This window comes from Marmota marmota, unplaced genomic scaffold (genome assembly GCF_001458135.2).
Source record: "Marmota marmota marmota unplaced genomic scaffold, marMar, whole genome shotgun sequence".
Classification (NCBI taxonomy): domain Eukaryota; kingdom Metazoa; phylum Chordata; class Mammalia; order Rodentia; family Sciuridae; genus Marmota; species Marmota marmota.
Genome location: NW_026000255.1, coordinates 183085 through 201928, shown reverse-complemented (window position 1 = coordinate 201928; position 18844 = coordinate 183085). Strand labels below are relative to the sequence as shown.

General features: G+C 33.4%; 1 protein-coding gene across 1 annotated transcript in view; it reads right to left on the bottom strand.

The window, feature by feature from the left end:
• The window catches only part of Faah2 (fatty acid amide hydrolase 2), a 135214-nt gene that overhangs the window by 109673 nt on the left and 6697 nt on the right, over positions 1–18844 (bottom strand). Inside the window, exons 2-3 of the mRNA XM_048796711.1 lie at positions 17147–17229; positions 8295–8431 (exon numbers count right to left, since the gene is read on the bottom strand). Of these exons, the coding sequence (XP_048652668.1) occupies positions 8295–8431; positions 17147–17229 (220 nt within the window). The remainder of the gene's footprint in view (positions 1–8294; positions 8432–17146; positions 17230–18844) is intronic.

The following is an 18844-nucleotide window of genomic DNA, read 5'->3' as shown; positions in this document are numbered from 1 at the left end:
GAGGGGAATGGGAAAATAAACAAGGAGAGATATGAATTACAGTGGATGGGGTAGAGAGAGAAGATGGGAGGGGAGGGAGGGGGGATGGTAGAGGATAGGAAAGGTAGCAGAATACAACAGTTACTAATAGGGCATTATGTAAAAATGTGGATGTGTAACCGATGTGATTCTGCAATCTGTATTTGGGGTAAAATTGGGAGTTCATAACCAACTTGAATCTAATGTATGAAATATGATATGTCAAGAGCTTTATAATGTTTTGAACAACCAATAAAAAAAAGAAAAAAAAGAAAAAAGAAAAATAGAGAGATGGGAGAGGAAGAGGAAAAGGAAGAAAGGAAAAGGAAATGAGAGAATAAGAGGAGACAAAGAGAAATTAAACAAAGATGCAAAAAGTGTTAATAATCAGTTACTATAAATAAAGGGTACATTTGAGTTGTTTGTGCTATTCTTGTAACATTTGCACATGTTTGAAATTATTCACATACAAAAACTTTAAAACAAATTTGTTCAAGATCACACAGCAAAAAAGAGAGAGCTAAGATTTAATTATGGATCCAAAGACTTTAACCTCTGTATTTCTACTGTACTCTCACTAAATTACCATTGAAGTAATGATTACAGTTTTAGGATAATGCTTTAACTTCTTTATTTACTTTAATTTTTAAGAATATATTTGAACATGCCTGTTCTTTGTGTCCTTGCTGTACCTGTCAATTAGTTCAGCATTTCTATTGTAATTAAACAAATCCTGATTTTACTGGATATGTTCAATTTAGTCATAATATATAATCCCTTTTAGACGTTGCTAGCTTTATTTTTTTAAATATATTTTTGCTGAGGAATTATTTACACCAATATTCAGGGGGATAATTTTTATATAATTTTCTTTTATTGTGATGTCTTCCTTCTGGTTTGTTATAAGGCTGACACTGGTCTCAAGTAATTAGTCACGAAGGTGTTTCCTCCTCCTATTTTATAGAAGAGTTTTGGAAGGATTGGTATTATTTCTTTTTAAATTTTTAAATTCTAATTTGTTACATATGACAGCAAAAATGCACTACAATTCATATTACACATATAAAGCACAACTTATCATGCCTCTGGTTGTATACAAAGTATACATTCGTGTCTTCATACATGTACTTACGGTAATGATGTCATCTCATTCCACCAACATTTCTAACCCCATGCCCCCTCCCTTGCCCTTCCACCCTTTTGACCTATCTAGAGTTCACTTAATCTTCCCATACACCCGCTCCCTACCCACTATGAATCAGCTTCCTTATATCAGAGAAAAATATTCGGCCTTCAGTTTATGGGAATTGACTTACTTCGCTTAGCATAATATTCTCCAATTCCATGCAGTTACCTGCAGATATAATGATTTTATTCTCTGTTATTGCTGAGTAATATCCCATTGTGTGTATATACACATTTTCTTTATCCATTCATTTACTGAAGGGCATCTGCGTTGATTCCACAGTTTAGCTATTGTGAATTGTGCTGCTATAAACATCGATGTGGCTGTGTCCCTGTAGTATGCTGTTTTTAAGTATTTTGGGTATAGACCAAAGAGTGAGATAGCTGGGTCAAAAGGTGGATCCATTCCCAGTTTTCCCAGGAATCTCCATACTGGCTTTCCATATTGGTTGCACCAACATGCAGTCCCATCAGCAATGTATGAGTGTGCCTTTTTCCCCACATCCTTGCCACTACTTACTGTCATTTATATTAATAGCTGCCATTCTGACTGGAGTGAGATGAAATCTTAGAGTAGTTTTGACTTGCATTACTCTAATTGCTAGAGATGTTGAACATTTTTCATATATTTGTTGATTGATTGTGTGTCCTCTTCTGAGAAGTGACTGTTCAGTTCTTTGGCCCATTTATGAGGTTATTTGTTTGTTTGTTTGTTTTTGGTGTTTGGCTTTTTGAGTTCTTTATATACTGATGTGCAAGTGGTAAAAATTTGCTCCCAAGCTGTAGGCTCTCTATTCACCTGATTGTTTCTTTTGCTGAGAAGAAGCTTTTTAGTTTGAGTTCATCTAATTTATTGATTATTGATTTTAATTTTTGTGCTATAGGAGTCTTATTAAGTAAGTTGGGGCCTAATCTCACATGATGGAGACTAGAGTCTACTTTTTCTTCTATTAGACACAGAGTCTCTGGTTTAATTCCTAGGTCCTTGATCCACTTTGAGTTGAGTTTTGTGCATGGTGAGAGATAGGGTTTAATTTCATTCTGTTGCACGTGGAGCTCCAGTTTTTCTAGCATCATTTGTTGAAGAGGCTATCTTTCTCAAATGTATATTTTTGGCACCTTTGTCTAATATAAGATAACTGTAATTATGTGGGTTAGTCTCTGTGCCCTCTATTCTGTTCATTGGTCTACTAGTCTGTTTTGGTGTTAATACCATGCTGTTTTTGTTACTATTGCTCTCTAGTATAGTTTGAAGTCTGGTATAGTGATGCCACCTTCTTCACACTTCTTGCTAAGCTTTGCTTTACCTATGCTGGGTTTCTAATTTCTCCAGATGAATTTCATGACTGATTTTTCTATTTCTATGAGGAATGTCATTGTGATTTTGATTGGAATTGCATTCAATCTGTACAGTGCTTTTGGTAGTATGGTCATTTTGATAATATTAATTCTGCCTATCCAAGAGCAATGTAGATCTTTCCATCTTCTAAGGTCTTCTTGATTTCTTTCTTTAGGGTTCTGTAGTTGTCATTGTATAGATATTTCACCTCTTTCATTACGTCGATTCCCAAGTATCTTATTTTTTTTTAGGTTGTTGTAAATGGGGTAGTTTTCCTCATTTCTTTCTCAGAAGTTTTGTCACTAATATATAGCCTTTGAGTTATGAGTGTTGATTTTATATCCTCTTACTTTGCTGAATTCATTTATGAGTTCTAAAAGTTTTCTGATGGAGCTTTTTGGGTCTTCTAGATATAGAATCATATTGTCAGCAAATAATGCTAATTTAAGTTCTTCTTTTCCTGTACACATCCTTTAATTTCTTTTTTCTGTCTAATTGCTCTGGCCAGTGTTTCAAGAACTATGTTAAATAGAAGTGGTGAAAGAGGGTGTCCCTGTCTTGTTTCAGTTTTTACAGGGAATGCCTTTAATATTTCTCCATTTTGAATAATGTTGGCCTGAGGCTTAGTGTAGATAGCTTTTATGATGTTGAAATATGTTCCTGTTATCCCTAGTTTTTATGGTGTTTTGAACATGAAGGGGTGCTGTATTTTGTCAAATGCTCTTTCTGCATCTACTGAGATGATCATATGACTCTTATCTTTAAGTCTATTGATGTGATGAATTACATTTATTGATTTCTGTATGTTGAACCAACCTTGCATCCCTGGGATGAATCCCACTTGATCATGGTTCATGATCTTTTTGATATGTTTTTTGTATTCAATTTGCCAGAATTTTATTGAGAATTTTTGTATCTATGTTCATTAGAGATATTGGTCTGAAGTTTTCTTTCTTTGATGTGTCTTTGCCTGGTTTTGGAATCAGGTTGATATTGGTCTCATAGAATGAGTTTGGAAGTGCTCCCTCTTTTTTCTATTTCCTGAAATAAATTGAAGAGTATTGGCATTAGTTCTTTTTTAAAGGTCTTGTAGAACTCTGCTATATATCCATCTGGTCCTGGGCTTTTCTTGGTTGGTAGGCATCTGATGGTGTCTTCTATTTCATTGCTTGAAATTGATCTGTTTAAATTGTATATATCATCCTGTTTCAATTTGGGCGAATCATATGACTCTAGAAATTTTTCAATGACTTCAATATTGTCTATTTTATTGGAATACACGGTTTCAAAATAATTTCTAATTATGTTCTGTATTTCTGTAGTGTCTACTGTGAAATTTCCTTTTTGGTCACATTAGTCATTTGAGTTTTCTCTCTCCTTCTCTTTCTTAGCATGGCTAAGGGTTTGTCAATTTTATCTATTTTTTCAAAGAACCAACATTTTCTTTTGTCACTTTTTTCAATTGTTTCTTTTCTTTCAATTTCATTGATTTCAGCTCTGATTTTAATTATTTCCTGCCATCTACTACTCTTGGTGTTGATTTGTTCTTCTTTTTCTAGGGCTTTGAGATGTAATGTGTAGTCACTTATTTGTTGACTTTTTCTTTTTTAATGAATGAACTCTGTACAATGAAGTTTCCTCGCCATACTGCCTTCATAGTGTCCCAGAGATTTTTGCTATGTTGTATCTGTGTTCTCATTCACCTTTAAAATTTTTTAATCTCCTCCTTGATGTCTTTCGCAACCATTATTCATTCAGTAACATATTATTTAGTCTCTAATTTTTGGAATAGCTTTTATTTTTTATTTTATCATTGATTTCTAATTTTATTCCATTTTGATCTGATAGAATTCAGGGTAATATCTCTACATTTTTACATTTGCTAAGAGTTGCTTTGTGGCATAATATACAATCTATTTTAGAGAAGAATGTTTTGAACAACCAATAAAAAAATAAAAAAATAAAAATAAATAAATAAATAAAAATCAAACAATCAATATTAGGGACAATAAAATAAACACATTTTTCTTATAAATAAGAAATGTGAAAATCTACATGCAATGAGTAGTTTGTCAAAATATATTTCAATTACCAAAAAGATTCAAGAAAGAACTCTGAATAAACTGAATTGCTCACAAAAAAAGAGAAGAATTCATGTGCTTCTGAGGAGAAAGTGTATTAATTCATTGAAGGATGAAATATTCTATATATGTCAGTTAAGTCTAAGTTATTGATTGTATTATTAAGTTCTATAGTTTCTTCGTTTAGATTTTGTATGGAAGAACTATTCAGTGGTGAAAGAGGTGTGTTAATATATACCAGAATTATTGTATTGTCTATTTGACTCTTGAATCTGAGAAGGGTTTGTTTGATGAACATAGATGCTCCATTGTTTAGGGCATATAAATTTATTTTTGTTATGTCTTGTTGATGAATGGTTCCTTTAAGCAGTATGAAATAACCATTATCCTTTTTAATTAACTTTGGCTTGAAGTCTACTTTATTTGTTATGAGGTTGGAAACTCCTAGTTGCTTCTACAGTCCATATGAGTGTTATGATTTTTCTCAACCTTTCACCTTCAATCTGTGGATGTCATTTTCTATGAGATGAGTCTCTTGAAGGCAGCATATTGTTGGGTCTTTTTTTTTAATTTAACCTGCCAGTCTATGTCTTTTGATTGTCAATGGTCCCACTTGGGTACCAGGTAGTCCTGCATGGGTGAGTAGTTGAGAGACCTACTCTAACGCTGAGGCCTGGAGCCCTAGATGAACAAGGTGACCATGATTCCTGAACGGGAGCAGGAATATAGTTCGCAGTGAAGCAGTATTCTCACTACTTCAGTCTGTGGTCACAGAGCAACATAGAAAGCTGCCTCCTTCTTGCCCGCCATTTTGGATTGGTATTATTTCTTAATTAAATATTTGACCAAAGCCATTAGTGAAGTCATTACAGCCTGGGTTATTCACTGTGTAGAGATGTTAATTTACCATGAATTTCCTTACTTGCTATAGCCTACTCATATTTTCCCTTTGTTTTGGAGTCATTTATCTTTATTTGTGTCTTTCTGGAAATCTATTTCACTTAAATTGTCTAATTTGTTGCAATGAAGTTTCTCATTATATTATCTTATAACTGCTTTAACAGCTTTAGAAACTATAGTCATGCCATCTGTTTCCTTCCTATTTTATAATTTTATAATATATTTTTCTCTCTTTTATTAGTAGAAGTTTGTCAGAATTGTTGATCATTCCCATTCCTCATAGAAATAGAAAAAGCAGTCATGAAATCCATCTGGAAAAATAAGGGACCCAGAATAGCTAAAGCAGTCCTTATCAGGAAGAGTGAAGCAGGTGACATCAGTATACCAGACCTTAAACTATACTACAGAGCAACAGTAACAAAAAAAGCATGGTATTGGCACCAAAACAGACTGGTAGACCAAAGGTACAGAGTAGAGGACACAGAGACCCCACATAATTACAGTTATCTTATATTAGACAATGGTGCCAAAAACATACATTGGAGAAAAGATAAACTCTTCAACAAATGGTGCTAGGAAAACTGGAAATCCATATGCAACAAAATGAAATTAAACCCCTATCTCTCTCCGTGCAAAAAACTAAACTCAAAATGGATCAAGGACTTAGGAATAAAACCAGAGACCCTGCATCTAATAGAAAAAAAAAAAGTAGGCCCTAATCTCCATCATGTGGGATTAGGCCCCAACTTCCTTAATAAGATTCCTTTGGTGCAAGAATTAAAATCAACAATCAATAAATGGAATGGACTCAAACTAAAAAGTTTCTTGTCAGCAAAAGAAACAATCTGTGAGGTGAATAGAGAGTCTACATCTTGGGAGCAAATCTTTACCCCTCATACATCAGATAGAGAACTAATCTCTAGGGTACATAAAGAACTCAAAAAGCTAAGCCCCAAGAAAATAAATAACCCAATCAATAAATGGGCCAAGGACCTGAACAGACACTTCTCAGAAGATGATATACAGTCAATCAACAAATATATGAAAAAAATGTTCATCATCACTAGCAATTAGAGAAATGCAAATCAAAACCACTCTAAGATTTCATCTCACTGCAGTCAGAATGGCAGCTATTATGAAGACAAACAAGTGTTGGCGAGGATGTGGGGAAAAGGTACACTCATACACTGTTGGTGGGACTGCAAATTGGTGCAGTCAATATGGAAAGCACTATGGATATTTCTTGGAAAATTTGGAATGGAACCACCATTTGACCCAGCTATCCCTCTCCTTGGTCTATACCCAAAGGACTTAAAAACAGCATACCTCAGAGATACATCCACATCAATATTTACAGCAGCACAGTTCACAATAGCTAAACTGTATAACCAACCTAGATGGCCCTTCCTTGGGGTTCCTTTGACAGGAACCAGCCTAGATGCCCTTCCTTTGAACCAACCTAGATGCCCTTCAGTAGATGAATGGATAAAAAATATGTGGCATATATACACATTATTAGTCAGCAATAAAAGAGGTTAAAATGATGGCATTTGCAGGTCAATGGACAGCGTTGGAGAAGATAATGGAGGGAGCATTAGAAGAATGGACTAACTCCAAATAGGGCACAGGGGTTGGAGGGGATGGGAGGGTGCATGGGGTTAGTAATGATGGTGGAATGTGATGATCATTATTATCCAAAGTGCATGTATAAAAACAGAAATTGGTGTGAATACAACTGTGTATACAACCAGAAATATGAAAAATTGTGCTCTATATGGTTAATAAGAATTGTAATGCATTCGCTGTCATATATAAATTTAAAAAAAGAATTGTTGATCATTCCAAAGAATCAAAATTTTAGTTCATTGATTTTACCTACTGTTTTAGTGTTTTTATCTCATTGATTTACACTCTAAACTTCTCATTCTTTCCTTCTTACTCTAGGTTAAGTTTGTTTTTCATTTGATAGTTCATTAAGTTGGAAACTTATCTATTTGAAATATTTTTTTCTTCTCGAATATACTCAAAGCCATAAATTTACCTCTATATACTCTTTTAGCTCATTCCATATTTTTTTACATTGTTATTTTGTTTACATTCAGTTCAAAGGTCCCCTGATAATTTATTACTTTGGCCCATATATTTTTTAAAAGCATGATGGTACATCCACAAGACATTAATTTTAAAAATCCTATCACTAAATCACACAAAGAACAGTGAAGTAAAAGGAAGGGAACCAGGTGTGGAAAGGAGAGGATGGGGAAATACTGGGAAATTAAGTAGTACTAGTTATGATCCATGCTTTTATAATTATGTCATAGTATATTCTAATGTCACATAGATCTAAAAATAACCAATAAAAATGTCATGTTAAAAAGTAAATGAATATATGATCAAAATTCTGAAAAAAAGATAATATTCACTTTAACATTTATATTACACTAAGTAGATTTAAAGAATAAATTAGTCTTACATTTAATCAATACAATATAATCAATACAATAATACTGGAGAACATCACTCTGCTGTGAGTCCTAATTAGTATTGAACACAGTGGCCTCTTATGCCATATAGGTATAAGGATGACCATTATAGGATGACCCATTTCAGTTCCCTTTGGAAATTGGTGAATATTTTATCTCATTTCAAAACTGAAGAGAAATTTTAGTCCTCCACTTTGATGTTGTCATTTTCATTTTATCTGTTCAGAAAATGTATGCCACTTCTGAGTTTAACTCTTGTAGTAAAAAAAAAATTACAAAGGATAATACCTTGTAGTTGGAAAGCTTCCTTTACTGTCAAAGGAACCCCAAGGAAGGGCCATTTCTTTTCCAGGGTAGATTCATCTTCCAGTTTCTCTGAAAGCCTTTGATCAACAGCATGAGCCTCCTTTTTGGCTGCCTCAAATCTAGTAAGAAATTAAACAGCACAAATGCAAACTACATAAATTAAACAAGTACCCAATTTTATTAAAAGAGCAGATATAAACATAATATAACTAATATACTTGCTAAAAGACTTACAAAGTGAGCATTTAATCCAATGATTCTCCTTTTAAGAATCCATCATAAGAACAGTGATCTAACATACTTTCAAGAATCACTGTGCAAAGCTGATTTGTACAACATTATTTTTATTAAAAATTAAGAAACCTGTCATCAAACAAATTATGATAGATATCCATTATAGACAACTGCACAGTTGCTTGAAAGTTTCATTACTCTGGAAATTCTCATTATGCAATATGACTGAATTTAAATGAAAAGAGATCACAGCGTGATATTTTTAACAAAATCTCAAACACATGAAAAATGTACATATATATATATAAGCAAAATAAAACATTAAAAGTGAATAACAACTCCTTTGGTGCAAAGATTATGGGTGAGTTCTTGCGTTTTACAAATTTTCTAGAATATATACAATTCACAGCAGAAGGAAATATAATAAATCAATATGTCCAAAAGAACACAATTTGAATGTATGTACTAATATGAACACCAAAGTATGTAATTACAATGGAACTTCTCAATGTTTCAACTACTAACTCTTCAAAAGAGGAATTTAAAAATTGTCTAAATAGCATTTCATGTGAATGTAAAATATCTAAAGAAAATTAAAGGTATATAAATAAGAAAATAAGTCAAATATTCTCTGTTTGCTTATGCCAGAAGATTTTACCAGAAGACTTCTACAGCTGATAAGAAAATTCAGACAAGCAGCAGGATGTAATATCAATATACATAAATCAACAGTTTTTCTATACTCCACTAACAAATATGCTGAGAAAGAAATCAAGAAAATTATCCCATTCACAATTGCCTCAAATAATACTTAGTAATAAATCTAACCAAGGAGATGAAAAATCTATACAATTAAAACTACATAAAACTGAAGGAATTAATCAAAGATCTTAGGAGAAGAGCCCCCATGTTCTTGTGTAGGCAAAATTAATATAGTTTAAATGACTATTATGGTTTGGATGTGAGGTGTCCCTCAAAAGTTCAATGCAAGAAGGTTCAGAGGAGAAATAATTGGGTTTTGAGAGTTTTAGGCCAATCAGTGAATTAATCCCCTGATATGGATTAACTGAGTGGAATTGAAGTGAGAGGTTATAGCTGTTGGAGGTGAGAACTGGGGCATGGCTTTGGGGTATATACTTGTATGTGACAAGTGGAGACTCTCTCTCTCTGTGCTTCCTAACCACCATATGAGTTTCTTCATTCTGACACACTCTTCTTCCATGTTGTTCTGCCTCTCCTTGAGCCCCAAGGAATGGAGCCTACCATCTATGAATTGAGATCTTTGAAACCATGAGCCTCCAAATAAACTTTTCCTCCCCTAAAATTGTTTTGGTCAGATTTTTTAGTCAGTGCAGTGAAATAGCTGACTAAAACAATATGCAAAGCAATATACGGATTCAATGCAGTCTCCATCAAAACACCAAAGATATTCTTCACATAACTACAAAAAAGTCCTAAATTTCACTGGGAAGAATAAAATACACAGAATAGTCAATAATCCTGAGCAATAAGAGTGATGCTGGAGGCATCACAATACCTTATCTGAAATTACCATACAAAACTATAGTAACAAAAATAGCATGGGATTGTCATTACAATAGACACGAAGATGAACAGAGTACAATAAAAGACCCAGAGACAAACCCACATAGATGCAGGCATCCAATACTAAATTAAGGTGTCAAAAATATGTTGGAGAAAAGACAGCCTTTTAAACAATTGTGCTAGGAAAATTAGATATCCATATGAAGAAAAATGAAACTAGGTCCCTATAATTCCCCCTGCACAAAAGTCAAATCAAAGTGGATCAAAGACCTAGGAATTAGGCCAGACACTGCAACTGCTAGAATAAAACATAGAATCAAAACTCCATCATATTGGCAAAGGCACTGACTTCCTTATAAAGTCTCCCAAAACTCAAAAATAAAACCAAGAATCAATAATTGGAACATCAAATTAAAAAGCTTTGGTACAGCAAAGAAAATGATTAAGAGAATGAAGAGACAGAGACTATAGAATGGGAGAAAATATTTACCAGCTGCTCCTCTGACATGGGATTAATATTCAGAATATATAAAGAACTCAAAAAGCTTAACATAAAAAATAACTCAATCAAAAATGGGCAAAAGAACTAAACAGATATTCCCAAAACAAGAAACACAAATGGCCAACAAATATATCAAATATACAAAAAGTTTAACATCTCTAACCATCAGGGAAATGCAAATCAAAAACACACTGACATTTCATCTCACTCCATTCAGAATGGCAATTATCAAGGTTACTACTAACAATAAATGCCAGCAAGAATGAGGGGGAAAAAGGTACACTCAAACATTCTTGGTGGGACTGCAAATTAGTACAACCCCACTCAGGAAAGTAATATGGAGATTCATCAAAAACCTAGAAATGGAACTACTGTATTACCCAGGTATGACTCTCCTTAGTACTTATCCAAAAGAACTAAAATCAACATAAATAGTAATATGGCCACATCAATGTTTATAAAAGCACCATTCACAATAGCCAAATTATGGTATCAGTCCTGATGCCCACCATAAATGAATAGATTAATAAAATGTGATATACGCACACATATATATGTATATATGCATATATAATAAAGTTTTACTTAGCCATGAAAATGAATGAAATTATGGCATTTGCTGTTAAATTAATAGAGCCGGAGTACATCATGTTAAGTGAAATAAGTCAGATTCAGAAAATTAAGGGTAGAATGTTTTATCTCATATGTGGATGCTACAGAAAAATAAGGAAAAAGGGAGCACATCAGATATCATAAAGATATTGGGAAGATCAGTGGAGAAGAAAAAGGAAATCAAGAGGGAGGAAGGAGGGACAGAAAAGAGGAGGAAATGTGTAATGAATAACAAAATCACACTGTGTGCATGTATAAATATATACATATATTTATATATACATATATACATGTATACATATATATATATATATATATATATATATATGTGTGTGTGTGTGTGTGTGTGTGTGTGTATAAAGCACCAGTCAAGAATAAATAAATAAATGAGTAAAAGGAGGACCAATAGAGTAGAGGAAGGAGAACAGGAGGAGGGATTTAGAGAGAAAAAGTTGTGGGCACCTGGGACTGAAACAGAGTAAGTGAAATTGCATGCATGTATGATTTTGTCAAAATGAACTCAACTATTATGTATAACTATAATGGACTAATAAAAAACATTAAAAAAGACCCAGGTGGGTTTTTGACAATTTTTATCTTCACAATACCTGAAAGACTATCATGCAGAAAAGTGAACAGAATTAGTCCACATGGTAACTGAGTCCAATGGGTCAAAGCCATAGCAAAAGAGATTCCAGCTACATTCAAACTCTACAAGAGTGAAATAGAGGTCAATGAGTTCCCCATCACTGAAAGAGTTCAAGCCAGTTTTGAACTTGTGTGTGGTGGGAATAGGTAGAAGCAACATGAGAATTAGGCAGAAACTTCTAGGCATGCAATTTGGTAATTTTTATGATAATCTCTTAATCTTGCCATCTAAATACATTATTAGTGTTTGATCTCCAACTTTATTTACAATTCCCATCAATAAAATCCTTTTGGAATACATCTCCCAATAAGGCAGCAAAGACAAGAATGTGTAAAAATGGATAAATGTACCCATCCTTTGTTTAATAATACAGTATTTCTCTTGAAAAAACATTTTATACAAAGTGCTCTTGAAACTTCCCTAAGATGGAGGATTTATCACTGCAAAGTGTATATGCTGATGTTAAGTCATTGCTCCATCAAGGTCATGAAAATGCCTGATAAGTACAACTTCTAGGAGAAAAGATTTATTTTGGTTTCAAAGGGTTCAGTCTATGGTTGGCTAGCTCCAAGGTATAAACATCATAGTGGCAGGGCATGGCCATATTATGCTATGTCCTCACATTAATATATCACAATGAATACCATTTTATATATAATTATTATATACAAATTTAAAAATTAGAAGAGAGACCATTAGAGTAAAGGAATGGGATCAGGGGGCAGAGAATGGGAGGTACTAGGGAAGGAAACTGATCAAATGTTATGTGCACTTACAAATATGTCACCATGAATCCCACCTTCATAGATGATTATAATTCATGAAAAAAAAAGAATTAAACACAAAGCAAAAGCAAAGTCATAATGTCAAGTGTTGTAAACATTGTTGGTTGCTTACCCCAAGATCCACTATTCTCCTGTACTAATAAAACCTCAATTTTTCAGGCACTTACCTTTCTTTCACTGTCATGTGCATTAGAGAAAATTCTCCAATCACTAGCTTTAAGAGTATGATTTTGGGGGTTGGGGTTGTAGCTCAGTAGTAGGGCACTGGCCTAGCATGTGTGAGGCACTGGATTCAATCCTCAACACCACATAAAAATAAATAAAATAAAATAAAGGTATTGTATCCATCTACAACTAAAATTTTTTTTTTGAAAAGAGTATGATTTTGTATTTATTTAATACAATCACAGTGATGCTATTCATCTTTCCAGAAATTGTCTACCTATTGACATCTGATCACAATTTTTGTTCTTGAGACATGAGAATAAGGTTGATAAGTGAGGATGTACAAGACAAAATTAAACACTTAGGCTATTGATGACATTTTGTATGTCACGAACCAATCCTTTAGCTAAACTATCAAAACATTTCCTATTTTGTGTAATAATATTTTTTTATCGTTTTCAGTCATTTTGAGCTGTTATTTTTGTTGTTGTTGTTGTTGCTGTTTACAATGAAAAGCATCCAAAGTGTTAAAATTAATAGGGCATTTTTAAATTTAGTTGTAGAGATAGAAGGTAGATTTCAGTGAATGTAGGTATAAAACAAAAGTGAGGGTTCAGAAAAAGTAAATATTGACTAAAAATTTTAGCAGCTTGTTTATGTAGAAAAATGAGACTGCCAGTTAAGTACAGCAAGCTATTAATATGAAAATATTATATTCTACCCACTCAAATAATGTAGCCATTCAAAAGGCAATATAGGCAGATGGTCATATCCAGGATTTGGAGAAAGACTGATCTGGGATTGTTACACAGCTTTGCAACTGACAACTTCCTAAAGTTCAGTTTATCCAACTATAACACTCTTGTATCAATAGAACATAGATGCTCTGTCATTAAAATGAAATAAAGCTGAAAACATAGCATTTAACACATAGGAGATATTTAATAAATAGTAGCTATTACCATTATCATTTATAATATCATCAAGTTTTTCTGACAATTAAAATATCCCTGTCAGGAAAATAAAAGAATTAGTGTTATAGCAGATAAATCCACAGCTAAATTACCCAAAGTACAGAGCTCATAGAACTGGCAACATAAAATTTAGGATGTAGGCTACAAGTCCCTGTATCAGAAAAAAAACAATGAGAGGAACTGCAACAGCTACTTCTTTCAACATGTTCTGTTAGTATTGATGCTATCAGTACCATTTACTGACAGATTCCTTGTTGACAGAAATACAGGTTCTTGGAACACTCTAACATCAAGAGTTTTCTAACCAAGTGAGAACAGAGCATTCAGACTCCCCAGCTGTATCTTCCCAAGGCTGAGGAAGACCTAATAGCTTAATTATATGCACTTTACTAAGGTCTTGAATGCACCTTCATTAATGCTGCTCAAACCTGAGCCACATATAATCAAACAAAATCAAAGACTGCTAAGAGAAGTTTGATTTAAACAGAAATGGAACTAGATAACTTAATACGTGGGCACAGTTCCAAAAGGTAGTTCTTGACCCCTGATACCAAGGACACACCCATAGTTTTAGACAAGCTAAAACCAGACATCCCAATCATGAATCCTTAAATTTATATATCCTGAAATCCTACCTTCAACCAGTAATCTAAATAGAGCAGAAGATAAGGGATAAAAATACAAATAGGTTTCTCGACCCAGGCTTTGGTGAAAGCTATACAGTCCCCTCACCTGTGTAGTGCTGCCTTCTGGTTTACTCATATTCACTCCTCAGGATTCTGTTTTTACATTATTTCCTCCAGAAACCCTTCCCTGATAGCTGTACAGTACTGGACAGATACACCTTCTCTGTGCTTCCACACTGCTCTCTTCTTTTCCTATTATATGCCTAATTACACAGTGCTTTATGTTTCAACCACTGGACTGAGATGTAAAGGAACTCAGGGACTATATTTTGGTTTTTTTTTGCATCCTCCAACACCTAGTACAGTGTTTCAATAAATATTTTTGGGATAAAGGAAAAAAAAGTATTAGGATTTTTATAAACTGTTTTGGAAAATTATAAGCCTGAGAGTCTATGTTAATTTTCAACTTAGAAAGAATGAAACAAAAATTCAGAGAGGTTCAGAAAAATGCCTAAGATCACATGATAATTAAACAGAGGAAGAATTCCATCCCAGCTATGTAGTACTCTATAAGTGTGTACTTCTATGTCTTGCCATCTTTGAACTATAGGACTAACAGCAGGCTTGCCTTGACTATTTCCCATTTCATTCAAAGTTTACACACACACACACACACACACACACACACACACACACATATATGTATATATGAATTCATTAGCACAGATGTAAGGATGCAAGCCTAAAATTAGTAGCAAATCTGTAACTTTCCAGACAAGAAAGAGAAATAATTAACTATAAATCATAACTGAGGAAGTCTTTGAAAGCAAATGGGTTAGCAGAGCATAAGAGGAAGCTGCATTTTGGATTCAAAAGAAAACGCAGTCTGAGAACAGACACATTATTTAGTCTTCTATTGAATAAATACTACATATCAGATCATATGTTAAACACTGAAGATACCAAGATAAATAAGAGATGGTCCTTATCATTGAGGAGCTCACAGTCTGGTGGTAAGACAAACAAGAACCCAATGATAATACAGTGTTGAAATGGTCTCTCAACTCCAAACCAGGTGTTCTATATCTCACTGTAAGATGGAACTCTGAAAGTTAAATTTTCCTTTGCATTTCAGTGCCCTGTTAGATCCTTCAAATACAGAGTGTTACAGAGTGAATGAAAGAAAGAGGTGAAGGGATTTTCTCCTTCCAGCTTGCTTGCTGTACCTCACAACACTGTATTTTCTTCTAGGCAACAATAGTTAGTTCTAGCTTCCTAGGTCTTTCAACACTATAGAACCAATCTTAACACACCCCTTCAGAAATATCAATTGCTCCTGAAAATATTAACTACAGTTGGGCAAAGACTTTTCTCTAAGTTTCTGATGCATCAGCAACTGCCAGGCAGTACCCTTTTCACAGATATCCCAGTTCTAAAGTAACTTCCTTTGAGCTTCTAGGTTCTGATTATCCCAATCTCCTTATGTTCCATCAGACCAAGGGACGTAGCTGTTTCCTGAAGTTATTGTCTCTGCATTACACCACTGTTACATTTGTGGATTTTCCAATCTTTAACCACCTATTTCAACAATTCCCTTCATTAATTTCTTTGTTAACATAGGACAATTTCTGGATTCTGAAAGATACAAGAATCACAAAGAGCACAATGGGTTCTGGGAGCTCAGAGGTATACATCATGTACCAGCTGAGATTATTAGATAAAATGAAACAGAAACTTAAGCTGAGTCCTAAAACCTTAACATCAGGGGGATAAAAGGTTTTATAAGAAGGAGAAACAGCATATGTAAAGTTATGGGGATGAGAGAGAGCAAAATGAGTCAGAGGAAGTGAAAGAGTGGCAAGAAGATTAGGACATGAAGGAACAGAGAAGGATAGAATGATATGAAGTAATGAATGAGATACAGCAAAATTTGAGTAATTGGAGTTAGAAGATAAATTTGAGAAAGAAAGAAAGAAAGAAAGAAAGGAAGGAAGGAAGGAAGGAAGGAAGGAAGGAGATGGAGTCTAGGGTTACACCCAGATGTCTTGTTTGTGTGACTCATGGAAGAACGGGTTTAGCAAGATAGTAATACAGTGATAGATAGTGTTTCATTAGTCAACTAAAAGTAGAGGAACTGGACATGTAGCTCAGTGTTAGAGTACCTGTCTAGCATGTGAGGTTTGGAGTTCAATCCCCACTAGAAAAAAGAAAGCTATAAGCTAGCAGAATTACAGTCCATATTTCTGTCTACTATTTCTTGGATCTGTATTTTAGTCACTAAACTTCCCTGAAAGTCAGTTTTAGTGCCAAGTAAACAGGTATAACAATACAGTAGAAAATAATATCTAATATATTAAATTGACACTGAAAAGTTTGTATGTGAGGTGATGGGTGAATTTCTTCTATTAAAACCACTACCAGATATTAATTCAATAAGCATGTAATTATGTCTAACTAGTTTCAGATCTTGTTCTGGATGATGGATATGCAAAAAAACTAATGAAATTTAGTCCTTGCCATCAAGGATCTAGTCTATATGCTAGGGAATGAGGCATAGTGGCAAACACCAACATAAAAGCTGAATAAAGGTCTGAAAGTGCTGAATCAGAAGAAGATTTTAGTGAAAAATCAAAGGAAGGTCACAGAGGAAGACAAGTCCAAGAAACTTGTTAAGGTAGCATGGCCACAGAAGTAGAACAAGAACCATCATGAATGACTCCATTATTGAGTGAAAATGCTCACCTGTACTTTACAATTCCATTAATCATTGGGTTCACATCCTTGATTCTGTTGATATAAGCTTGAACAACATCTATACACTTCACCTGAAAATACAAAAATTTAGTTAGCTAGCATTTGCTTATTTAAAAATTCATCCATTCAACAAGTACTTATTGAAAGTTCACTAATGCCCTGAAACTTAACACTACACATCTCTGCAAAACTCATGAGTTGGAGAGCAGAGACATTATACCATACCAAGGTAGAGTTTCCAGATAAAACACAGAATGCTAAGTTATATTTGAAGTTTAGAGGAATAGTAAATAATGTTTAGCATAAGTAAACCTCAATTATTGCATGGGAATAATTATACTAAAATATATGTTTTTATCTTAAATTTAGTTGAGTGTATTGTATTTTTATTTGCTAAATTTGGCAACACTGCATGTAGGGTTTTAGGTGAGGCATATGAGTAGGGAAAAGGCAAGTAACACATTCTATGAAGGTGCTATAAGTTTATTATTTAATTATAATATGCAATTGTGGTTCTAATGATACTTCTTAGACATGAAGCAATATGTATTAGGAAATTACAAAGAAATGTATAATCCCACAATACAAAGTAAATGAAAATAAATTTGTTTAAGACTGAAAAAGTAAGGAAAGGGAAAGTATAATAAACATAGTATGAAGTGGAATAAAACAATTGTATCATACTAAGTGTGAATGAATGAATTTACCCGTTAGAGGGCAAAACCATTAAATAATTAATTTTAGTTTAAAAAACAAAAGCTCAGTAATACATTATTTATAAGAGGTTCACCTGGAGCAAAGAGACAATGAAATCTTTAAAACAACAGAAAGCTAGTCAAATACATACTAGGTAAATACAAGAAGAAAAAAAAAAACACCAGGGATGGGCACCATTAATATCATATTAAGCACATTTCAAAATTAAACATGAAATAAAAAGTTCATGATCGTGCTACAACAGTCATATTCTTTTCTGTATTAAAAAATCTGGCAAATATATAGAGTATAAACTTAAAAGGGAATACAAAAGGAACTTGGCAGAAATATAAGAATAGTAAGAGATAATACAGCTTTCTCAGAAATTGACAGTCATTATAAACAAAGATATAGGTGGGAACTTAATAGTACAACCAACATGCTCAAAAACATACAGAGAAAAAATTTTATTCTATCAAAAATGAAGATCTCTGTATCCCCAAATCATTAACATAAAATGATCATGCACTTATTCATAAACAAAACTTAAAATCACCAAATGTTTCAGAAACAGTTTAAGTCAATTAGGTAAATTATCATAATCTAGTAATACTAGAACTAAATAGAGAAAGATGATTTTTTTAAACCTTAACTATTTCAAAAACACTCCTCTATATAATGTATGGCTCTAAGAGATAAACAAAATTAAAGTTGCAAATTATCCAGAGACTGACAATAGTGACATCTCTCATCAAACTCTATGAGATATAGCTAAAGCCATTTAATATGCATTTTTAGTGTTTTGAAGTTTATGTAACAGTATGGTTCATTTCGACATATTCTTAAAAGTATATTACATTTCAATCCCCATTAATATTCCCCTTCCTATCCTTTCTCCTTCCTGTCCCTGGTCATCTTCCTCTACTCTGTTGGTCTTCCATCTATTTATTTATTTATTTTTAACTGGTTCATTTTATATATTTTATGTGT